The sequence below is a fragment of the Mesocricetus auratus genome, unplaced genomic scaffold (genome assembly GCF_017639785.1).
Source record: "Mesocricetus auratus isolate SY011 unplaced genomic scaffold, BCM_Maur_2.0 Super-Scaffold_100014, whole genome shotgun sequence".
Lineage (NCBI taxonomy): Eukaryota > Metazoa > Chordata > Mammalia > Rodentia > Cricetidae > Mesocricetus > Mesocricetus auratus.
This window is the reverse complement of record NW_024429197.1, coordinates 12,362,533-12,387,152: the sequence shown is the minus strand read 5'-3', so window position 1 is coordinate 12,387,152 and position 24,620 is coordinate 12,362,533. Positions and strand designations below refer to the sequence as shown.

At 52.9% G+C, this 24,620-nt stretch overlaps 1 protein-coding gene across 1 annotated transcript; it reads left to right on the top strand.

The window, feature by feature from the left end:
- The first annotated feature begins 608 nt into the window (after positions 1 to 608).
- Positions 609 to 23,439, top strand: Laptm5 (lysosomal protein transmembrane 5). The gene is made up of 8 exons (XM_005079527.4): positions 609 to 769; positions 14,063 to 14,156; positions 14,573 to 14,649; positions 16,720 to 16,848; positions 17,521 to 17,643; positions 18,764 to 18,859; positions 19,679 to 19,771; positions 22,062 to 23,439. Exons 1-8 carry the CDS (start codon positions 683 to 685, stop codon positions 22,149 to 22,151), a joined length of 789 nt encoding a protein of 262 aa, XP_005079584.1. The 5' UTR covers positions 609 to 682; the 3' UTR covers positions 22,152 to 23,439.
- Positions 23,440 to 24,620: the final 1,181 nt, after the last annotated feature.

Sequence of the window (24,620 nt, the reverse complement as noted above, 5' to 3'; positions counted from 1 at the left end):
CTTCAGAGCCCAGGATAAGGGGTGGTGGCGGCTATGAGTGAGGACCTCAGCTCCAGGGATGGCTTCTAGAATCAGCTGGCCTCCGGTCCAATCCCCACTCCTTTTCAGACTAGCTGGGTGACAGTAATTGAGTAACGGTCTCATCCTATGCCTCAGTTTTTCCATCTGTAGAATAGGGATAAGAATAGCACCTCCCTGGAATGACCCAGGTGAGGAGCAAAGGGGCTAAGGGACACGGGGTCGGGAAGGAGCAGTTTAGTGATGGTTGCTGTTTTTGCAACCAGGCAGATCTGGTTTTGAAGCCTGCTATCAGAACTACTGTTTTATTTGGGACAAAGCCTTGACCTTTCTGAATGCCAGATTCTTTTTCTAGAAATGGGCTCTTAAGGGTGGTGTTTACCACCCAGGAAGCAGTGTGTGTAAGTGCTTAGCCCCAGCCCTGGCAAAGCACTGGTGCCCCTGGGAGTGGTAGATGCCCCATTTGGGCTCCCTGAGGTCGGATGTGACCCCCCTGCTCCCCTACAGCAGCTGTTTCACCCCAGACATAAAGACCTGGCCCCTGCCGTCTGAGGGCAAGGCGGAAGTAAGGCAGGCAGCCCCAGCAGCTTCCTCTTTTTTTTTGCCCTGCTGTGAGCCCAGGACTCCTTGTTGCTCAGAGCCTGAGAACAGGGGACTCTGCACCATGGCCTCCCGTGCAGCGCCAATCCGGCAGGCATGCTGTTGCTTCAATGTCCGAGTCGCCACCACTGCCCTGGCCATCTACCACATAGTGAGTATCGGGGTAGCTGGGGTGCTTGCTGTGTGTGTGTGTGTGTGTGTGTGTGTGTGTGTGTGTGTGTGTATGTGATGACCCCCTGAGACCTTCCAATAGGTGGATTATGCCTATCACTTGTCTGGGGGACAAGCCCTGTGCTGCCCTGGGCCGCAGCAGTCCCTTGTCAAATGGGAGCAGAATAGTGTCCTTAAGGCTGTAGGTGTGCAAGGAAAAGGGCAGGCTGCGGTTGCTCCAGGATGCTGGATCCCACGCAGCCCCGGGTACAGGACTTTCTGGGCCCTATCCTAGGGTTGGGATGTGGGGTCACCCCTTTGGGCTCCAGTAAGATTCAGGGAACCCTTTTCCTCTTAGCTTACAGCTCAGGCAAGCCACTGCCTTCTTCCTTCAAGGACAGCTCAAGCTGTGTGCTTTGGGGAACTGCTGGGTGCGAGCAGTTGACGCAGTGGCTCCTGTCATGCCACAGCATGACACCGGTCTCTCCCTTTGGAGTGGCCCAAGGTCGGGGTCTCTGTTCTATTCTGCTCAGATCTATACCCTTCCCCACCCCCATCCCCTGGCCATACTCAGCTCCCCGAAGCCGAGGTATCTTCCTGCTTCGCTGACTCAGACAGAGCCTGTGGCTAACAGCTCTCCTGGGCCTGGAAGCGCTTCCTCAAAATCAGCCTAAATCCGTAGGCTGCTGAGCCTGGTGACATCTGCTTCCGGCCACAGGCAGGGTGGCAGGGCAGTGGTAAGAACTGGCTCTGTCCCTAGGCTCTTGTGTATGCCTCCCTACCTGCCCCCATTCCTAGCCTTTGCCTTTCTGCCTCCTTAGATCAAATGAAGAAAAGGATGACAAGAGCCATGTGACAGGCTGCTGTGTGTGTGGCTGAGGTTGGTCTCTATAAAGCATGAGGGATGTTGCTTAGCACAGTGCACTGCCTTTTTATGAGTGTGCCCCAACCTGTCCATCTAGAAGAGCAGTGCTCAACCTTCCTGATGCTGCAACCCTTTAATACACACAGTTACTCATGTCCTGGTGGCCCCAACCACAAAATTATTTTGTTGCTATTCCATAGCTGTAATTTTGCTTCTGTTAGGAATAGTAATGTTAACACCACACACACACACACACACACACACATACACACACACACACACACACACACTTGGAGATAGGTGTTTGATAAAGGGGTGCCACCCACAGGTTGAGAATCGCTGCTTTGGAGACTGGCATCAGGGAGACCTCCGAGGGCATCCTACACAGCCTGAGGCAGCACAGGAGCTTAGAGAGGCTGTGGCAGTCCGTCTCTGCATCAAGTCACCCAAGCTGTTGTCTCTGAGATGGCACAGCATTCTGGGAAGGGTGTGGCGAGGGTCCTTATGCCAGCTCTGCTCTAGCCAGCTGTTGAGTTTTTGGGAAAATGCGACTGGGGGCTGCTTCCCTTTCTACAGTGGGGACCAGGGCTGTGGACTAGGGGTCGCTAACCCAGATAGATGCTGGCAGCATGCTGAGGGTCACTAAGTTGATTCAGTCGGGTGGAGGGGCTGGCGGTGGCTGGGGCCCTTGCCCATCTGCTCCTGTGGCGGCACGTCTGCCTTTGAGAGCTGCAGTTCTGTCTGATGATCTGGTATCTCAGAAATATTAAACATATCAAAAAACAAGAAAAAAGCAAAAACACCCCAGTGGACTGCGCTGCGTGACCATTAAGGTTCTTCTTGTTTATGCCATCCAAGCTCCTCGGTTGTGGATGGGTGAGTGATGTCCTGTTTCCATAGAGACCTGTAGGCTGTGTATCAAGTGATCTGGGGAAGGCTTCCTAGAAGGAACTCCATAGGTGGGAAGGCAGGGTTTGGCTGCAGTGTGGGTGGGGAACTATGGATGAGGAGCTGGGGTACAAAAGGGAGGCGTATCTGCTTCAGGGGCCCCACTGAGACCACCAGGGGGGCTGGGGGGAGGGGAGAAGTGACAAGAGCATCATGTGAAGTTGAACGTTTGTCCCTCTCCTCCAGCGTTCCTCCGATATTTGTGGCTGGGTAGGTAGGTCTTCACATTGTATGCTAACAGTCACCCTCAGCCACCATTCAGGTCCCTAGGTGCGGGCCATGATTGTGCAGACTGCAGAACCACTACCTGATATGTGAGCCATGCAGAGCCTTGGAATGTTCTAGAGTCACGGGAGGGGAGGGAACGGGACGAGCAGGCAGAAGAGCAGAGGAAGGAGCCTGGAAGGCGGATACCCATCCCAGGGACTGGGTTAGGGTACATAGCTTATCTCGCTGTTCCTTGGGCAGAGACCCCTGGTCTTTCCCAGAAGAAAAGGGCTGGGGGGGCTTTCCTTTGGTGTGGCAGGTGGCTGGCAGGTGTGCCAACAGGACCTCAAACATCTGGAGAGAAAAAGAGAAGGCACTGCCAGATGTACCCGTCACTCATGGTGGCATCATCTGGAGCCAGCCATGGGTGACGTCGCTGTACGTTGTGAGCTATTTGTGGACTTGGCCTCTGTGGGGAGGGTTGATTTGGGCCTCTGATGCTAGAGATAAGGCCACGCTTCATGGAACTGCAGGGGTGCAATTACGGGAAGATCCTACCTGGCCACTGTGGTTTGTGGTTAGGATGCTCCAGGCTCTCAGGCTCGCACACAGGGAAGTGAGAGTGCTCTCCCCCAGATGGCCTCTTGAGTCCTGCCTAGGCTGTTCTAAGTTAGTGTCAGAAAACAAGGAGGGAGGAGGAGACCCCAGAAGACCTTTTGGTAGGGAAATCCCTGGGCTCTCCCTTGCTGTATTCCTGTATTCCTGATATGGCGGGGAGGCTGACACCTGCTGTGGGCTGATGTAACGGGTGGGCTGCCACTAGCCTGTGGACTGTGAAAGCCCTGTTTTCACCTTGCTCTTCTGTATTTGCTTTATTTTACTTCATTTCTTTGAGACAAGGTCTTGCTATGAAGCCCAAGCTGGCCTAGAACTCCCACTCTTGCTTTGGCCTCCGAGCTGTGTTTATAGACGTGCTCTACCACACCCTGTTCACAACTCATGTCCCCCTTCCCTCCTCCTGCTTCTTTTATTGTGACACTGGGAAGGGATGGGACCCGGGGCCTCACACGCGCTGGGGAAATCTGCTGTCAAGGATTGCATCCCCAGCCCTCCTTTTATTTTGACACAGTGTCTTGCAAGTCGCCCAGGCTCCCTCCCTTCGCCGTCAGAACATCTGGGTTACAGGCCCGCACCGCTAGAGCTAGCACATAGACTACTTTTTAAAGCAAGCGTTTTGTTTTTGAAACCGTTTCTGACTTAGAGGAAAGTGCAGATCTATGCAGAGAGCTCCCGAGTGCTGTCTCTACACTGCCTGTGTCTCGTTAGGGGACACACCTGGGACAGTTGCCCATCAGTACTCACACACTGTGTTTTCCCTTTCTGCTCTTATCCTCTTTCTGTTTCAGAGTCCCTCTGGGACACACCATAGTGAGTGCCATCCTTCTCGAGTTCCTCTGGGCAGCAGCAGGCTCTCAGGGCCCCCAGGGTCTCTGGATTTGATGACCCGGACAGTTCTGAGGAGCTGGCTATGCCTCACTGGGGGTTGCCTGGTGGGCTGCACAGTGAGCCCAGGTACCTGTGCACCAGGGAGGGCAGCCAGTTTGTTTAAAGCACTGTGTAGAGAGGAGTTGGACTACCCACATCTCTTATCACCACTGATGGTGACATCGACCCTGTGGTGGGCATTTTTTTTTTTTTGCAGAGTTTTCTTTCTCCCTTTCCCTTTGGGGAGTGGCTCTTTGCCCAGCGCATATGCACGGAGTTGGGAGTGAGTTTCCACCTTCTGGAGGGTACACTAGACACACGAAGCCCTGGGGCTTCCTTCTGGGACAGCCGTCTATCCCCATGTGCTGTGCTGTGTAGGTGGCTTACTGGTGTATTAGGTGGGGACTCACGATACACATTGTTTCTGGTTAGCAAGTGGGGCAGCTCTAACATGTCGCTACAGCACTGCTTTGTACACAGAAAACCAGGCAGCAACGCTTTACTGTGTGCAGCATGTATACCAGCAGGAAGGGACAACGGGACTCCTCGCTAGGCCCTGGCTGGGGTAGTGTGACTGCTTGGGAGGCCTCTGTCCTCCCTCAGTCTTCTGGGATTCATTTTCTCTCTTTTAGGATCTTCCAGGTAGTTTCTTCTTCCAGGAAGCCCTGTCGCTTGCCTGCCTCAGATTCACCCTTGAACTTTATGTTGTGGGTAGTGAGAACATATTTGTCACTCACGGGGACGTGACCTTAAACAGACAGGTGTCTAGCTTTGCCACGCCGGCCTGTTTCTCCAGCTGTTAACCGAGGCTGAGGGTCTCTGTGCCAAGGGTGATTCTTTCCACGTTTCCGGCTTGGTAGTCCTGGGTGACATGAGGTTGGCATGTGAGTGACTGTCCATGGCTAGTAATGGCAACCAACCACGGAGGTCATTCCTCCTTTGAAAGCACAAGTGCTCTACAGGGATCTGAAAACCACCCCCATTGTCTCAGTGGGGAAAGCATCAACCAGCTGGCCCATTAGATAAAGAACAAAAGAACCTGGGTTCCTGATCCAGATGGAGGCGGGGAGCACAGTGGTGTTCCCTGTAGCCACGGGCTGCTACCCCAGCAGCCATGTTCTTAGATGTGGAGACCACATGTCAAGTGGGATTCTGACAGAGTCTGCCTGGGAGGGACCAGGGGAGGCTGTGAGAGAGCACATCAGCATTCAGGGGGGACCTGGGCATACAGCTGTCATAACACTCACTGCTGTCACTGAGGGGTTTTGCCCTGAAAATGGGCACACACCGTTCAGGTTACTTGTCTTAATGCACTAACAGGTCTGTGACATTTTTTATTTATAGAAACAGAACAAAGAAAGTCACAAATCTACAGACTTTCAAATGCCTTGCTGGGGACACTTTGTTACAGTCAAGCCGGGGAGGCTCTGCCATGGGCCTCAGATGCTTCTCTGGGGCATTTTTAGCTTTGGTGTTGGTGGAGATTTGGGGTCTGTTAGCACATTCTGAAAGAATTCAGTCAACAGACTTAGTTTAAATACCAAGGTGGGAAATAAATGGCCACTTAGGGGCTAAAGAGAGCCTATATAAGCCGACCTGTAACATTCCAACTCTCTACAATCATCGAATCGAATTGACCAGCCTTGTAGTTTAATGTGTAGTGTTTAGTGTTTTGAGGAGGTGTAGGTGTTTTTTTTTTTGTTTTTGTTTTTTTTTCTCATAATTTCAGTTAGCAAGATAAATAGGAAGTGGTGGTATGAGGAATTGCTTGGGGTGGTTGTACAGGAAGTTGAAGATGAGCAACCGGGCCATGGGCTGAGCCTGGAGAACAGTTAACATGGGTGCCCACAAATCGAGGTTAGTCAGATGGACACTGCCCCCTCCCCAAGGGCATCTGTCATTCCGTCCATTCCTTGACCTGGCATTCCATTCCTGGCTCCTGTGTCCTGGGGCAGACCCACCTCCTGTCTACTCTTTGGGTGGGCAGCCTTGCTGGGGAGGGGATCTCCAGAGCGCTGGACCTGGCTGCTGGGGCTCTGGGCACAGTATGTCCCAAGCCGCTGGTGGTGGTTAACCGTGACTCCGCTGGCCGCCAGGCTCTGCTGCTCTCTGGCCTCTGTGTGTGCTCTGACTTCTCCTGGAGGGCGGGTGTCAGCCACTCCCATCATTGTGTTCCCAACCTGCCCACACCTTCCCCAGTCACGGAACTGCTGTCATTAATGGGGTGGGGGAATTTCCCTGTGTGGTTGGATGACTTCCAATCCTGTTTACTAAGAGAGTCGTCTGTTTCCTGGGTGGGACTCACACTCTGTGCTTCCCTCGTGCCATCTGCTGTGACTGAGCCCCTTTCCAGGGAAATTCCCTTCCTCTGAGACTCCTTCCCGAGCTCCCCTCATGTCCCCAGATCCTGCACGCCATATCTCTGTGCTCTGCCTTGCAGGTTGGTGCAGCAGTTGGCTTGGCCTGAGTCATCTTTGATAAGTGCCGAGGCCTGGCACGCAGCAGGTGGCAGCCGATCCCTAGTGGCTTCAATTTTTACAAACCATTAACTCATAACTTACCTCTAGAAACGTACAGACATCTCAGTCCCACACTGTGACCAACTCTCACCAAACAGCTGTACCCTGAGGTGTTCCTCTGGTCCCTGCCCTGCTCTGTGACTGCCTTGACTGTGTCTCGGGGCTCGGTGCTCTCCAGGATGGTGTCTTTACTGCCTCAGACTCCTGAGCATCACCTCAGGTCTCCAGCAACCCCCTTTGCTGCACAGGGTGTCATGGTGGGAGCCTCCCGGGTGTATCTATTTGTCTGCTTCCCTGCGAGGGAAGACGGTGCTTGCGTAGCTTCGGGCCTGAGGTTTCTAGTTGCAGCTGCTGCCAGCTTGTGTTTCTTGTTCTTACACGTGCCAGCTTGTGTTTCTTGTTCTTACACGGGTGCTCCGTGGGGATCAGTCCATCTTTTTGGGGCACTTAACTTTTGTGGTAGATAGACGTCCCCTCATTTTCTCCTCACAAGGACTCTCTGAGATGGGAGAATTCTGCTCTTCTCTCTTCTATTTGGGGAAGAAACTGAGGTACAAAGAAGTTTAAGTGGCCTGGTGAGGGCCACACAGGACACTTGTGACTATACTTGGTTCTCTTTTGTTTTTTCTCTTCCTTTCCTTTCTCCCTCCCTCCCTCCTCCCTTCCTTCATTCCCGTTTCCTTTCCTTCCTTCTTTCTTGGAGACAAGATCTCAAGTAGCCCAGGCTGGCCTTGAATTCTCTACGTTCTCAAGGGTAACCCAGAACTTCCGATCCTCCTGCTTGTACCTCCAAGATGCTGGGATTATGGGCATGTACCATCACATCCGGGGCCTCTGAGCCCTAGAGAGGGTCCAGGCAGTGAGGAGGGATAGTTAATCACACTGGGGCTGTCAGGGCTGGGGGAGGGGAGCCAGCTCTGGTGACTCTGGACGGTGAAGGAGCCAGCTGGGTGCAGGGGAGTGTGCAAACAGTCTGAGGGTGTTGCGATGGCATCTGGAGGCTGGGGAGGCGCAGAGGAGATAGTGTTTTGGGGGGAGGACTCTACCCAGGCACCCTGATAAGCTGTGACAGGAAGAAGGGAAGGGGAGGGGAGCTTCCTCTGGCTGCTGACACTTCTGTCTCCTCTGTGTCCTGGCAGATGACTTGACCTGGGTTCCTCAGGGTGGGACAAATATCGATCAGAAAGTTTCTCAAGACCCCAGGCCAACCAGCAGGACACGGGGCAGGGCTGATCTGCCCTTGTGGGTCAATGACAACGGGTGTGGGTGGCACCAGGGACCCACTGTTGGTGAATGGTGAGAACAAGCCTGGGCATGACTCTTCAATTCATCTCGAAGGGTTGCTAGGAAACCTTCCCCACTTCCCTTTTCTGCTTTTGATGAGTGGTTTATACGGTAGCTCCTAAGATACTTTGGGTGGTACTGACATCCACTAAAGCAGAACCAGGAGGCATCAGGGCTGCACCAGGGACTTAGGACACGGCTTTGCCTGTAAATGGGGCTCCTGGGAGTGCCCCCAGAAAACTAGGTTTACAGTTGGGAAGGGAGAGTGACCTTAAGCAGATGTTCTTAACTGTTTTGGAATTATTTTTTATTAATTCCCCCCATGCATGGGTCGTCTGTCTGCATGTGTGTCTGTGCACCCTCAGAGGTCAGAAGAGGGCAGCATGTGCCCCAGGACTAGTGTCACAATGGGTGTGGGCAGCCGTCTGCACGCTGTGGAACTGTCCTCTGGGAGATGCAGCCATCCTTCCAGTCCCACTCGTTGGGAAGCAGACTGAAGTGAGGGACTCCTGTCCCTCTTGCACCCCCGTACCTTCCCTTTCTGTCCTGCCTAATGAGAACCTAGAAGGAGAGGTCTGATGTCAGCAGCCCCGCCCACTATGCTTACTCTCCTCACCATCGCATCTGCACATTGCCCCGTAGTCTCCCATCAACGCCATCAGTGTCAGCAGCAGTATTTTCATCACAGTGACCACAGCCCTTGCTTACATACATGCTTCCCAGCACGTCCACTGGTGTTTCCTCCGTCACCAGTCGCCACCGCCACCGCCACCCATGCCAGGCTGACTCCAGGAAAACGATGCTGCCCCTTCTCATCAGCGTGGCTGCCACTCTCAGCCTGGTACCTCCTTCTCACATCACTAAGCCTGTCCCCCAGCCACTGGCCTGCCTTCTCCCTCACGCCCCTCCCATGTGGGTGCCCAGCCCTGGCCAAGCTGTATACCAACTCTGTGCCCTGTGCCCCTGCAGCAACCTTGAAGGGTGTTTGTCTTCATGTCAGAGCCCCGAGGGGTCAGTGGTCAGCTCAGGGTGCAGAGCCTAGAGCCACATAAGGTCACCTGTGTGGTGGGGACAGCGGCCCAATGACGTCCGTCTCTACTATGGAGAGAGAATAGCACGGTTTCCCAGGACACTGCCAGCCAGCCTCCTGCAGCCTGGGAGAGTCTCAGGGCTGCAGCTAGGTGGAGTCCAGGGTCAGTGAGAGGGGAAGCTAGGCCTGGAAAGCCCCCTTTTTGTCCTCTGTCCTCTCATGGTTGCCCTGAAAGAGACGATTGCTTCTAGGGAGCTTGATGCTCACTGAGGCGTGTGGCCACGCCTGAACGGTGGCCTCTGGGCTGGTGCAGCCGGAGGCCTTGTAAGTGGAAGCCATTGATATGGGGCTTTGCTCCATAGCCCTCTCATATTCTTCCAGTGGCCTCAGGAGCCCGTGGAAGAGACCCTTTGAATTGTAAAAACCGAGGTAAGAGGGCCAGCATCACAGGAGACACAGACAGGAAGGGAGTCTGTGGGACTCCAGTGTCTGCAGCTCTGAGAGCCAGGGCCCCTGGATAGATCCCAGGGAGGAGGCAGGAGGCTGTGAACAGGCCCACCAGCCCCGGGAAGAGCCCCGGGTCTGGGAGCAGAGGCACAAGGTTCCATCCAACATGACCCATGGAACAGAGCAGCCCCTCTCCTCTCCCCTTGGGCCTCGTTGCCTGGGGTGTATGACAGGTTCCTTATGTCCTGTTTACTGGACCACAGGCAATTTTGTAGGCCAAACTTGTGTTCAAGTCTGAACACACAGTGGGGCCAGTAATGTCAGGAGCTGCCATTCCGTCTCTTGGGGAGCACAAGGCAGAGGACTCTGAGGATGCCTCCTTCCTGCTGAGCTGTGTGACCTTGGGCTGCTATCTGACCTCTCAGAGCCCCAGACTCTTAAATGGCAAATGAGGAGGACAACCCCCTCTCCCCCCAGGCCCTAGACAACCGAGTAGAGATCCAGGGTGACAGAGAGCTAAGCAGAAACGTTTCTTTTTTTTTTTTTTGCAGGGGTGGGGGGAGCCGGAGGACACTCTGAGCCTAACAAACATTCCTGCTGCTGAGGTCCCGGAGGGCCCCTGACCAACCTTCTTGAGGATCCCATAAGGGAGGGTGCGGGGCGAGCCTCAGCAGGGCCAGGAGGCCAAAGACACAGGGAGCCAAGGGTGAAGACCGCAACCTCTGAGACTGGCCTGTGGAAGGGGCAGAGTATGAAGACCGACCCTGTCATGCCCTCTCTTGACACTTCCCACGTCACTGGCTACTCCCAAGGGTTGTTGCTGGGACATAAGTGGTGGTGTCCCTCAGAGTACAGGCCGAGGATGAGGAGTCCGTGGCGGTAGGGACTGTGAGGAGCCATGTTCCCTGAAGTAAGTGGGGATATAGTTAAGGTGGTCCTCAGGACTCCTAGATGCAGTGTGAGACTGCTTATTTATTCCTCTTGAGTCAGGGCCTCATGCAGCCCAGGCTGGACTCAAACTGACTGTATAACTTAGTGTGGACAACCCTGATACTCCTGCCTCCACCTCTCAGGAAGTAGTATTGCAAAACAACGCAGTATGCGTGATTTTGGGGTGCTGGAGGTCAAGCCAGAGTGTCCTGCACGATGGACAAGCACTGTACCCCAGCCCCAATATGAGGCTTTCTGAAGTTTGTACCCCCTCCTTGGTTAATCTCTAGAGGGTCTTGGCGTGTAGTTATGACGTTTTCAGTGCCCTGCACACAGCTTGGGAGTGCAGACATGTTCTGAAGCTTTCCTGGATGTTGGTGTGTGGCCATGGTGACTATTCCTCCTGGGGTCTGGGCCAGCAGACCTGGTTCAGTGTGTTTGGAGGTGGCAAGGTGTAGAAGGAGGTTCTGGCTTTCACTGGTCCCATTTAGTACCAAATAAACACACAGAGGCTTATATTAATTATAAGCTATAATTAATATATAGCTCAGGTTTCTTGTTATCTAGCTCTCTCTTAGTTATTAACAGGTAACTATTAATCTATGTATTTCTACATGGCTTTATTTTACCAGAGAATGGCCAGGCATCCTACCTTCCCAGTGGACTCTCTCTCTCTGTCTCTCTCTCTGTCTCTGTCTCTCTCTCTCTATCTCTCTCTCCTGCTTCCCTGTCTCTTTTCTTCCCAGAATTCTCCTAGTCTGGTAGCCCTGCCTATATTTCCTGCCTGGCTACTGGCTAATTAGCATTTATTCATCAACCAATAAGAGAAACACATATCCACAGCATACAGAAGGACATCCCCGCAGCAAGTGCTAGGATAGCACTGAAGACTTGGATGTTTATTTCCACCCTGCTCTTGCTTGCCATGTGATATCAAGTCTCCTCGTCTTTCTGAACTCATGAAATGAACAGAGAGATCCCATACTACAAGCGGACCCAGGGCTCATGTGACAACTGGAAGTTGGGACCATCTCATTTTGAGTTACTTGGCAAAGTTCCTGGGCTCAGGCCTGGGGGTGGGGCTTCAGCCCTTTCTTGAGCCTGTTGTCTTTTGAATAAAACAGCCTTTGGATCCCTTCTCATCAGGCAGAGGAGCAGTTAGAACAAGCCTGTCAGTGAAGTTGCCCAACCCAAGGCAGACTCTGACCTCTGCCTCTGCCAGGTTCCCCGCAAGGCTTTTCTAAGCCATGCAGCCTGTGCCTCCTGCATCCTACAATTACCTTGTTACAGATGGACAAACTCAGAGAGGCGAAGTGACTTTTTCAAGGACACACAGCAATCTGGACCCAAAGCCTAGATCCGTCTCTCTATCCATTTCCTATGCTGTCCTTTCTGAGTTCCCAAACTGGAGGTTCAGAATGACAGACTGAGACTGGTATTCATGCTAAAGACCAAAAAACCCTCAAAACCAACCAAACACCAGTCTCCCAGAGTCAGCAAGGGGAAGCAGATGGAGGGCATCTGTCTGCTCAGTGTGACTCAGCAAGCCGAGACTGTGTTGATGGGAATAGTGAACCCACACAAGGGGGGGATGCTGACCTCAGGGTGGGGGATTGTGCCAGGGTGACTGAGTGTGTTGTAGTGTGGAAGGCCGAGGCTGTGTTGATGGGAATAGTGTACCCACACAAGGGGGGGATGCTGACCTCAGGGTGGGGGATTGTGCCAGGGTGACTAACTGAGTGTGTTGTAGTGTGGAAGGCCGAGGCTGTGTTGATGGGAATAGTGAACCCACACAAGGGGGGGATGCTGACCTCAGGGTGGGGGATTGTGCCAGGGTGACTAACTGAGTGTGTTGTAGTGTGGAAGGCCGAGGCTGTGTTGATGGAAATAGTGTACCCACACAAGGGAGGGGGATGCTGACCTCAGTGTGGGGGATTGTGCCAGGGTGACTAACTGAGTGTGTTGTAGTGTGGAAGGCCGAGGCTGTGTTGATGGGAATAGTGTACCCACACAAGGGAGGGGGATGCTGACCTCAGTGTGGGGGATTGTGCCAGGGTGACTAACTGAGTGTGTTGTAGTGTGGAAGGCCGAGACTGTGTTGATGGGAATAGTGAACCCACACAAGGGGGGGGATGCTGACCTCAGGGTGGGGGATTGTGCCAGGGTGACTGAGTGTGTTGTAGTGTGGAAGGCTGAGGCTGTGTTGATGGGAATAGTGAACCCACACAAGGGGGGGATGCTGACCTCAGGGTGGGGGATTGTGCCAGGGTGACTAACTGAGTGTGTTGTAGTGTGGAAGGCCGAGACTGTGTTGATGGGAATAGTGAACCCACACAAGGGGGGGGATGCTGACCTCAGGGTGGGGGATTGTGCCAGGGTGACTGAGTGTGTTGTAGTGTGGAAGGCCGAGGCTGTGTTGATGGGAATAGTGAACCCACACAAGGGGGGGGATGCTGACCTCAGTGTGGGGGATTGTGCCAGGGTGACTGAGTGTGTTGTAGTGTGGAAGGCCGAGGCTGTGTTGATGGGAATAGTGTACCCACACAAGGGGGGGATGCTGACCTCAGGGTGGGGGATTGTGCCAGGGTGACTAACTGAGTGTGTTGTAGTGTGGAAGGCCGAGGCTGTGTTGATGGGAATAGTGAACCCACACAAGGGGGGGGATGCTGACCTCAGGGTGGGGGATTGTGCCAGGGTGACTAACTGAGTGTGTTGTAGTGTGGAAGGGGCTCAGAACTCCTGGAAAGACACAGGCACGCGGAAGGGTATGAGGTCCACCAGCGGTTGCATAGCGCAGTACTCTCTTCTGCTGGGTGGCCATTGTGTGGACAAAATGTGACCCCCGACGTCCTTTCAAACTGCAGTTTTGGCAACTGGGACACTCAATACTTAGGCCTGTCAGGATCACCATTTCTCTCTGTCCCTCATGGTAAGAGTCCCCAAGGCATAGGCCTCATTCATCCATTCATTCTCTAAATGCAACAGCCACATCAGTAAATAAACAAGAGACCCAGGCCTCTCTCCTGGAGCTGGCAGCCCAGGCCACACCTGCTCCTAGTTGTGTTGTCAGTTCCTTCGTAGATGGGAAAGCATGGACCCTGGAGCTGTGGTGACTGGCAGCACCTCACCCAGGGCCTAGTACTCCTCAGTGCATCTTAGACCACTGCTGACAGCTCATGGGCTTGAAGTCCTTGATGCTTGGGTGTGGTGACCAAGGTCCTATGTCAGCCAGAGCCTGTTCTGGACTGAGGAGTGCAGGGAAGGGGTGCAGTTGGGGTACCCGATCTTTAGCCCATGAGAGAGAGAGGCAATGCTTTCTAGAAGCAGGGTGTCCCTTCTGAGTCTGCCATGTCCCTCCTCACAGGGGTACCTAAGAGCTTCTGAATGAACCCTACATATAGATGAGGAAACTGAGGTACCACGTCACACAGCAAGGAAGAGGAAGGGTCAGGATGAGGCCCTCGGGCTCTGTATATTTACCCAGGATGCTCACTGACTAAGCAAGCTGTCACTCCAGCGCCTTGACAGCACCCTGCTTGGATGGCGGTCCTGACTGCCTGGTGTTCCACTCTCCCTCAGGTCATGAGTGTCTTGCTGTTCATCGAGCATGTGGTGGAGGTGGCCCGCGGTAAGGTCTCCTGCAGGTTCTCCAAGATGCCGTACCTCAGGATCGGTATGTCTGGGGACAGCAGTGGTTGAGAGGGTCCCGGGGTCAGCGCACGGTTAGGGCACATGGGCTGGGGTCTGAGGTCCTGCTGTCTTTGCTGGACCTCTGTGTGCCCCTGACTCTTGAGGAGCCTGGGATATTTCATCTTCAAACGAGGTTCTCTCCTGTTTGTACTAATCGCTTTCTCAGGCTCTGAGGCTCAGACCCAAGTTCCCACCGTATTGGCTACTTCACACGTATCCTGCCCACCAATCTCTCCCTCTGCCATTCATAGCCCTCACCTGGGTGAGGAGAACCAGCCTCCTACCCTGGTCTGGTCCCAGGCTTAGCTGTTCACACTCATGGTCCCTTACTAGAGGTTCCTAAAGCCTGATCCCAGGAACCCATTCAGGCTTTGCCTCAGTCTCTACCCTGCCTTGCAGCCGACCTGATCTCCAGCTTCCTGCTCATTGGAGTGCTCTTCGCCATCAGCATCAGCCTGCTGTACGGAGTGGTCAAGGTGAGGCCTGTGCAGGGATGCAGGGACCGGGAGCAGATGCCTTCCTGCTGTCCTGAGAACCCCACAGATCTTCACAGGCTCATTCGGGGGAGATGCTGTTCCCATGGGACTCCATAATCTGTCAGCTTCAGTCCCTTCCAGGGCGTGACCTTCTGGGGGCTGGGCTGGGCTATTAGTGGGGCTTCGGGGTGGCGGGGTACACACAGTAATCTGCATTCTGCAGACTATGAGTAGGGTTGGGGGCTTTGAGATAAGAGAAGGGGACCATAGTGTGGAGTATAGGGAAATTGATATCACTGGGCTTGTCCTTAGGGACAAGAGTCCCTGCCCCACCCCCACTGCAGAGGGACCCTGGCTCATGAAATCCTGGGAATGTGTGGCTGTACTGGGGAAGGCAGACAGACCCAGAGAGGGAGTAGGGGTGACTTGGGGGAGTCTGGAGGAGACTGAGTCAGGCTGTGACTCCACTTCCTGTGAAAGAGGAGCCATGGCCCCCAGGGAGGTAGGAGGCTTGTCACTTAGCCACCTAGACTAGCCCTGCTGGTCATGGGGATGCTGGCCTGGTAGAGGTGGTGGTCTTATGATGGCCTGGAGTGTTTCACTCCCTGGCCACCCCTGCTGTGTCTGAGAGCCTTACCTCTTAGGTGTGTCCCTACTGCGTGGTGTGCCTACAGGGGACGCTGCAGAAACTCACACTGTCCAGCTAAAAAAAAAAAACAGGGGTCCCTGAAGCCTCAAACAGGGTTTCTCCATCACCTCTGAGTGGCTTAGACAAGCATGAGGCTCCCCAGGATGCCACCTTGTCTGTGACTTTGCCCGGCAATGGGGGCATATATGCATGGGTGCTGGGCTCCCAGGATGGAGAGAGACACTGATTGACCTCCTGGGGACTCTTTCCACGACCTATCACAATGGCCTTGACTACCTGGAGGAAGATGTTACTACCCAAGGCAGGCTCCTCCCCCTGCAGCTTCCTCCCCCGGCCTTTACCTGCGGGCGCCTCTGCCTGTGGACTAGTGCTCAGTCCCCTCATCTAACAAACTATGGATCTAGCTGGTGTCTCCTTCCAGCATATCCTGTCCAGTTCCCTTCTCTGTAGAGTGGACACCTCGTGGGTCCTTGAGGAAGAAATAACAAGTCAGGTTCTGCTCCGCGGCTGGGATGAAAACACCCGAGAGAACCATGCAGGAGGAGGGTTCGCTTTGGCTTGTGTTTCCCGCCCACGTGTGCTGGGCTCTCCTTCTTTGGGTGTGACACGAAGCACAACATCCCGGGGGGGGGGGGAGTGGCATTTGGCTGGCAAAGCTGCTCACTTCATGGTAGCCAGGAAGGAGGGAGAGGAGAAAATGGGCCATGGATAAGTCCAGAGCACACCCCCAGTGATCTTCCATACCCCGTAGTTCCCCAGTTTCCTGTGCCATTATCTCATGACTTCTTTTCTGGGCTCTCTCTCTCTCTCTCTCTCTCTCTCTCTCTCTCTCTCTCTCTCTCTCTCTCTCTCTCTCTGTCTCTCTCTCTCTCTCTGTCTCTCTCTCTCTCTCTCTCTCTGTCTCTCTCTCTCTCTCTCTCTGTCTCTCTCTCTCTCTCTCTCTCTCACACACACACACACACACAGGGCCCTGGGTTCAATACTCAGCACTGCACAGACAGGTCGTGATAGTGCATACCTGACCTGCAATCTAGGTGCTCTGGAGGCAGAGTCAGGAGACTTAGGAGTTCCAGGTCATCCCTGGATACAAAGGGAGTTTGAGGCCAGCCTAGAATATATGAGATCACATCTTAAAAAGAAAACAAAAACAAAGCAACAACCCAAAAGACAGACAAACAAAAAGCTATAGCAGAGTCCCTGTATATGTAGCTGGTTCCCTGGTGTCCTCTGAGACACCAAGATGCTCCTCTCCCAGTCCCCAGAGTGTGACTCGCAGGAAGGTGTGTGGATCCAGGCAGGGCCTAGTCACTGATCTGGTAGCATCAGTGAAAGCCAGGGAGGGAACAGGATGCATGGGGACAGGGACAGCACTGGAGTGTTGGCATGTCAGGGGCACCTGACCGGATGGACCTGCCTTCTAGAACCGGGAAAAGTACCTGATGCCCTTCCTGTCCCTTCAAATCATGGATTTCTTGCTGTGCCTGCTCACACTGCTGGGCTCCTACATCGAGTTGCCAGCCTACCTGAAGCTTGCCACCCGGCCCCGGCCCGTAAGTACCCATGTGCATGACCTTATCTGGGCAGCCTGGCCAGGGCAGGGTCCCTTTCCTCCTTGGTATCCTTCAGTAAGGCCCTAATCCCTGCAAACCACACCCAGGCTCCTTTCTCTGCAGGCTGTACCTCATTCCTTGGAACCAAACGAGGGTGATATGGGGTTGGAATCCTGGGTGTAATGCTACCACAGGGTAGCAGCCCCAGACCCAGATGAGAGTAATATGTTTCCAGGCCTCAGAGCCTGGTGAGATGGTTATTTACATTGGAGAACAGGGTGCTGCCTTTTCAGGATTCAGCCTTAGTCTAATTCCTCTTTTGGAATAAAATGGAGACAGATGGAATCAAGACCAAGGGACGAAGGAATGGAGGAAAACTGTGGTGGTCCTCGCCAGTCACAATGCACACAGCTCGGTCCCACTTGCCTTTCACAATCCCCTAACTCTAGTCCTTGAAGGGCTGGGCTTCTGGAAGGTGGGAGGGCCCGGAGTTAGAAGACCCCTGTTTGTGGTCCCAGCTCTGCACACACCCTGATGTGAGCATCACGCGTCCCCTTTTCTAAGCACAGTTGACGAGGAGACGGCTGGTGGCTTGTGTGGAGAGTCTCTCCAAGGGAGGGCCACTCTGTGCCCTGCTCACGCAGTTTCATGCTTCTTCTTGGTCCTCCTCAGGGTTCCTCTAAGGTCCCCTTGATGACACTGCAGCTGCTTGACTTCTGCTTGAGTATCTTGACCCTGTGCAGCACCTACATGGAAGTGCCCACCTACCTTAACTTCAAGTCCATGAACCACATGGTGAGTCTTGGTAGAAGATCGGGCCACATCTTGGCTGTGTAGCCCGGGGCAAGGTCCCCCCCCCAAACACCCCAGAGAGCGGTCATGGTCAGAGACTGAGTTTCCTGGGGGGGGGGGAGAGACTCAGGTGTGAGTGGTTTACTGGGGGAACAAATATCAGACCGAAGCACATAGGGTAAAAGGAGGCCTGGCCATGATGAGCCTTATAGCATCCTGCCCTGAGAGCTGTGTTATAGGAATGACACCAAGTGTACACTGCTGTCTAATTCACTGTCCCCAGAATTGTGGCTTAAAATAACTCGTTATGGTACAGTTCAAAGGACCAGGAACTTTGGGGTGGCTTGTTAGATAGTTCAGTTGGTGACAGCATGGCAGCGAGGCTGGAGATGAGGAATCTGCTCCCCCATGGGTTCTTGCCTTAGCATTGACGTCTTACTCAGTTCCTCATATGTGGACATTAAGTAGGGCAGCCCGAGTATCCTCAGGGCATGGCTGCTGTCTGTTCTCAGTGAGGGATTGAGACGGAGAGAGGGAGGCATCAACAGTCTGACATCAGACTGGCTGTTCTGGAAAGCTCACATCTGCCCCTGAATGAGTCTAGCCCACCCTCCAGGAAAGAGGCCAGTGTTCCTTAATTCAGAAGAAGGGGGATCAAAGAAGGTGTGGGGTGTCAGGAGCAGTGGTGCTCACCTGTAATCCCAGCACTTGGGAGACTGAGGCTGTAAGTCTGAGACCATCTGGGCTACATTACAAGAGTGTTTCAACAAACAGACAGGCAGACAGAATGTGTGGGTATATCTGCTCCTTGCCCAGAGGTGGTGTCAAGCAAGTTGGTCCTAGCTGGAGCTACCCTGGTGGTGGTGGGTGTGACCTGCCAGGTGTCAGAGGACTGGGTGACTCTTAGCAGCTAACGCCATCCGAAGATATGAGGTGGTTCCCAACCTGGGATACACCAGCTACACTCATTTCCCTGGGTCTCCTGAGTTGGGAGTTGCCAAGGTGCAGTGTGTGTGTGTGTGTGTGTGTGTGTGTGCGTGTGCACGTGCGCCTGTGACCCTGACTGGTGGGGGGACTAGAGCCCCCAGGGCTGAGGTGTTGATGTGGTTCTGTATTGTTGCAGAATTATCTCCCGAATCAAGAAGGCATGCCTCACAGTCAGTTCGTCAACATGATGATCATTTTCTCAGTGGCCTTTGTCACTGTGCTCATCCTGAAGGTGAGTGACCCTGCAACCCCATGGTTCTGTGAGCCTGGTGCAGTGGCCCGGGTGAGGAGGCAGGCTTGTGGTCCCCTCCTGCTTCTAACCTCTCCCTAGCCCTCCTGCCTCAGCTCCTCTGACATGGCTTGGAATCCTTGGGAACATTCTGCTTAGAGGCTGTGGGTCTGTGGAGCCACATGTACTCAGGTGCCCGGGACCAGCATGTAACTCTTTGTGACACTGGCCCAGTGTGCTGTCCTAAGTTAGACTTCAGCCCTGTGGACTGAGGTGACACACACTATTCTGTGTGCTCTTAAAAACACAGCAGTGTATCAGGAGGCTTTGTTTTGTTTTTGGGACAAACTCACTATGTAGCCCAGACTGACTTTGACTCCTGATCCCCCTGCCTCCACTTTCCAAGTGCTGGGATCACAGGTGTGCCCCATTCTCAGCTCAGAGGTAGTTGTCAAGGGGACTTTCCCACTGTTGTGCTGTTTCAAGATGAATGAGGCCCTTCAGGTAGTGACTCCCCATTACTCAAATGGCTGAGCAGGGTGTGCCTGGCAGTGTCCAGTGAGACTGGAGGGTGATCAGAAGCCTGGAGAGTCCTTGCTGCATGGTGGCTATGGGTATCAGGATGGGCAGTCTCGGGGCCGTGCCAAGCTGGCGTGTGAGGAAGCCCAAAGCCAGAATGGAAGGGGAGTCTGAGCAGCTGTCTGGATGCTGCCTTCTGGGGTGAGCGAGTGTGATTCCCTGGAGGCATTGAGTATCTGTCCAGAGCTTCTCAGGCAAGAGCAGGGGTTAAACAGAGCACAGTCTAAACAGGCTCTTTTCCAGGTCTACATGTTCAAGTGTGTGTTGAGATGCTACAGACTAATAAAGTACACAAATTCGGCCACAGAGAACAGCAGCTCCAAGATGTTCCTCAAGGTGAGCCCGATGGAGGGTCAAATACCAGGGCTACCACTCTTTTGCTGTGCCACTTGGGGCCAATTCCTTTCTGGGCCTCAGTACTTGTAAGAAGATTGTTGGCTTGGAAGAAATGTAAACAGCATCAACTCTGATGGTCTAAGATTCCATCTATCCACCCACCCATCATCCAACCATCTACCCACCTACCCACCCACCCATCAATTCATCTATTCATTCATCCATCTACCCACCTACCTACCCATCTATTCATTCATTCATTCATTTATCTATCTACCTACTCATCCACCCATCCAACCATTATACATCATACACCTACTCATCCATCCCACCATTGTGTGTCTATCCATCATCTATCTATCCATCTACCTACCCATTCCTTCATCATCTATCCATCTACCCACCTACCTACCCACCACCCAGCCAACTACCCACTTACCCACCCACCTATTCATCATCTAGACATCTACCCACCTATTCACCCACCCACTCATCTACTCATTTGCCCATCTATTCACCTACTTGTCCATCCATCCATCCATCCACCCATCCATCATCATCATCCAACCATTATACATTCATACATTTACTCATATTACAATTCATTCATTCATTCATCTTCCTACCAATCCACTCACTTAACCATCTACCCATTCATCAAATCATCATCTAACCCATATATCCATCCATCCATACAACTGCCCATTTACTCATCATTCATTCATCCACTCACTCATCCATCTATCCATACATCCACCCACCAACAACCATCTACCCACCCATCCCTCAATTCATCCTCCTATGACCCACCACTCATCTACCTATATTCATCCATCTAACCACACATCCAAACAACCTTCATCTCTCATCCATCCATAGATGCACCCATTCAGTCACCACCCACCATCCATCCAACCAACCATCATCTACTTATTATCCGTCATCTGTCCTTCAATCCTTCCTCTGCCCTTTTCTGCCTCTCGTCCCTTTGGTCTTGTACCCAATCCTAGAGGGTAGAAGACATTGAGATACCACCTCTGTCTTAGGGGTGTGCACAGTCTAGAGTGACCCCAGTCGCTGAGATGTGTTTACACCTTGGCATGAAACACAGGGACCTTGAACACTGAGCTGGCACACCAGTGCATCAGGAAATGCTTCCTGGAGGGGGTGACCTCTGGTAGGGGATGGGAAAGAGAGAGAGAGTGCCTGGAAGCAGCTGACTGTGAAGCAATAGAAAAATAGCAGCTTCCCTAAGTGCTGGTAGCTCACCTTCTTTGAACAGTGGGAGCTGTTTTAATTACAGCAGCAAATAGCAGAGACCTAACTCCTGTTGATTTAAAATCCAAAAGGAATTTAGTATCCTGTAGCACTTACATGTTCAATGTCAGTGTGACTGAGTCCTGATCTTGGGGCTTGGTCCCCATCAACTCTCCTGTCCTCAGTCTTGGTTCCAGTTTCAGGCAGAGCTTCCCTATAGCAAAATAACTGTCAGGAGCCATAAGCTGACACCCTACCCTTTTAGTCACCCCAGCAGAAAGAGTAGTACATATGACTGGACCAACTTGGGTCACTTGACTTTCCCCAGTTAGAGGATGATAGCCAGGGGAATAGAATTTGACTTTGAGTGACTTATCCCCCGTGACACGTGCCAGGAGAGATAGGGGCCAGTTCTTTTTGTTGTTGTCTGTTTTTTTTTTTTAAGATTTATTTATTTATTATGTGTACAGTGCTCTGTCTGAATGTATCCTTGTTCACCAGAAGAGGGCACCAGATCTCATTATTTGGTTGTGAGCCACCATGTGGTTTCTGGGAATTGAATCAGAACCTCTGGAAGAGCAGCTAGTGCTCTTAACTTCTGAGTCATCTCTCTAGTCCAAGGAGCCAGTTTTTTTTTTTTTTTTTTTTTTTTTTTTGGTTTTTCGAGACAGGGTTTCTCTGTGTAGTTTTGGAGGCTGTCCTGGCACTCACTCTGTAGACCACGCTGGCCTCCAACTCACAGAGATCCGCCTGCCTCTGCCTCCCAAGTGCTGGGATTAAAGGCGTGCGCCACCAACACCCGGCTCAGGAGCCAGTTCTTTAGAGAGTATTTGGACTGAGAATGTTCATCAAAGCCCTGGGGTACTGAGGTCAATGGGCTGAGTCTGGTGTATCTCCTGTGGGAATAGGAAGTATACCCAAGTCTCACAAGCATGCAAGCCACCGTCATCATTTTGATGGATGTAGGGGGTGAGGGTCCCTGTACCCCAGGTTAAATTTGATGGTGCTCAGCTGTCTTCTCTGTCTCTTCCAGGTGGCTCTGCCGTCCTATGAGGAAGCCTTGTCTCTACCCACTAAGAATCCAGAGGGGGACCCTGCTCCACCCCCATACTCAGAAGTGTGAGCCCACTAGGCCTCAGCCCTTGGGCTGGGAGGGGTGGAGCTTCCGCCTCCTGCTTCTTCTTCACTTTGGTGGCTGCTGTGACCTACTACAGGACACTCTGCTTGTGCACCCCCTTCCTGTCCTCTCCTCCTGGGGACCCCTCACTCATGACTGAGTCACTCCTTGGAGTCTCAGAATACTCAGCCTAGCAGCTCATCCTGTCCCCATGAGCAATGACACTTGTTCAGAGCACAGTCATGGCAAATTTGGTAGGGTGAGTTTGGTTACCAGCAACCAGCTTGATCTGTTTAGCCAGGCAGCCAACACCGCAGAGGCAGCAGGAAAAGAATTTGGCCAAGCAACAGTTCCGGGTGTCTGTTTATATGAAGATCTCAGGCTACAGGGCAGTTCATGATCATGGTACCCATTTGTCATTTGTCATTCTCGTACCCACAAAGTATACATATAAAACAATTGCTTCAAACAGATTGCTTAAGCAAATAGCAATTCAGCTAACCGTCGTTACTAGGATTTATGATAAAATCCAGCAAAAAAGCTGAGGTGTCAAACAAAGGAAAAGAAAAGGAAGTGGAGCTCCTCCCACTCCTCATTTCCCCTCCCACCCCTCACTTCAATGCGCCTGCCCGTGGGTACCCAGCCTCTCTCTGCTTGACTTCCTCTAATAGCTGGAGGCTGGGGAGTCGGACAGACAATCCCGCAGCTGCCCTGTCCATTCTGCTCGGCATGAGAAACAATGGTTGCTTCTGTTTTAAGCAGTCACTTCCCACAAGCCACTGCTCTGACGGCAAGCTGTCCTCACCTTCAGTCAAGCACTGGCTCTGTGTTCCCCATGGCAACACAGTGGTGAGGTCCCTGCAAGGGTCACCTTAGCCACCGGACAGATTTAGGGTCTGGTTGTCATGCCATCCCAACAGCCAGGTTGGTCCAGCCTGTTTTGACTAAGGCTATGCTCAGGTTTTGGCAGGATTGGAGTCAGATGCTCTGTGGGTAGCTGTCTGTCACCATGGCTGTGCATTTGGGCCAGGCTAGCCCATGGCGGGTGAAGAACCATCCAGAGGCTTGTGTCCCATGGTGGCAGCAGGGAGGGTGGGTCCATGTCTCTCTGTTTGCTTTCCCATCGCTGGGGGTTGTGCTGAGGATTAATCCTAAGCTAGGGATCTACACCTTGCCTGTGGCGTGGACGGGGCTGCAGGGTTGAGAGAGGAGGGTTGAGGGTGGTTCCTGCTGCACCTGTGTCATTGCTTGTGTGTGACTTGGAATAGGGACCTATAAAGCAGCTGCAAGCTTTGCTCTGGTTCATGTGGTTTTTGACAGATGATGCAGGGACAGACGACCTGCCTCTGGCCCCCAGCCTCCACTACCCCAGCACACAGGAGCACAGCACTTCTGCCCATCCCTAGGGGCCTGCCCAGCTTATCAGTGTCAACCCCCACACGATGTTTCTGACCATAGGTCACTATGTGAACTTCCTCACGTCTCCCTGGTCCAGGGGGATCTCCAGTAAGGGCCTCCAGCTAGGGCCTGTTCTGGATGTTGGGAACTCACAGGCTGGGGCTGGGACACAGATCCATAAATGGTGGTCATCACCTAGTTCAGGGGGTGGCAGAGTGGGGAGTCCATGACCTCAGAGTCCCGAGGATGAAGTTTCTTAGGGGACATTTCACCAAATGGAGTGAACGACAGGTTGTGCTAAGTGAAGGCTGGTCCAGGCCAAAGTTGCAGAATGTGCAGGGCCGCCATGGTGTGGGAAGGGCTGGGCTCAGTGTTCACACCAGCTGAGCAAAGTGGAGGCAAGCACGGCCACTTGCACGTCAGGACTCTGCTTGCTCACCCTGGCCAGTCGCATCCTGAAGAGCATACCATGGGCGAAGACGGAAGTGAGTACCAGAAGCCTTAGTGAGCCCACTATGCCCAATGTCTCCAAAAGTGGCCCTGGTGATTCTTAGGTCTTACCACAGAGGGAAAAGGCCACAGAATTTGGGCTTCAGTCATGGTTGGATCCAAGACTGAAGTTTTCCTCATCATGTGTCTTTCTCCTTCTCCTGCTTCCCCTGCTGAGGCTGCTGAGCAGTGAAGGTCTGCCTAGGTAGTTTGAATCAGGTTCTGTCACCAAAAGAGATCAAATGCCTGGGGACAGAGGCAAGAGGATCTCAAGCTATTTACACTAGCCTGAGCTGTGTAGTGAGACCCTGTCTAAAGAATCCAAGTGCTGGGGGTATAATTCAGTGCTTTCCAAGCACGCACAAAGTTCTGGGTTCAATCTTCAGCATCACATAAAAACAAAGTCAAAGGCTAAAGACCTTAGCCCGGTAGCTGTCAGGGCTCCCTAGAGATGGAAGATTTCACTGTGTGTTCTACTTGTTTTTTATCAAATTCCCCCAAGCAACCAGGAGCATGTGACTCCAACACTGATGCAAAAGGAGCTTCAGAGAGATGCAGGGGCACCAAGTGACTTTCCTAAGGTCTCAC

Bases quoted from the DNA above. Each gene is read 5' to 3' on its own strand.
- Laptm5 (XM_005079527.4), top strand. From the start codon at position 683: ATGGCCTCCCGTGCAGCGCCAATCCGGCAGGCATGCTGTTGCTTCAAT. The intron at 16,849-17,520 runs GTAAGTACCCAT...GGTCCTCCTCAG, and splicing joins TTGCCACCCGGCCCCGGCCC to GGTTCCTCTAAGGTCCCCTT. The intron at 19,772-22,061 runs GTGAGCCCGATG...TGTCTCTTCCAG, and splicing joins GCTCCAAGATGTTCCTCAAG to GTGGCTCTGCCGTCCTATGA.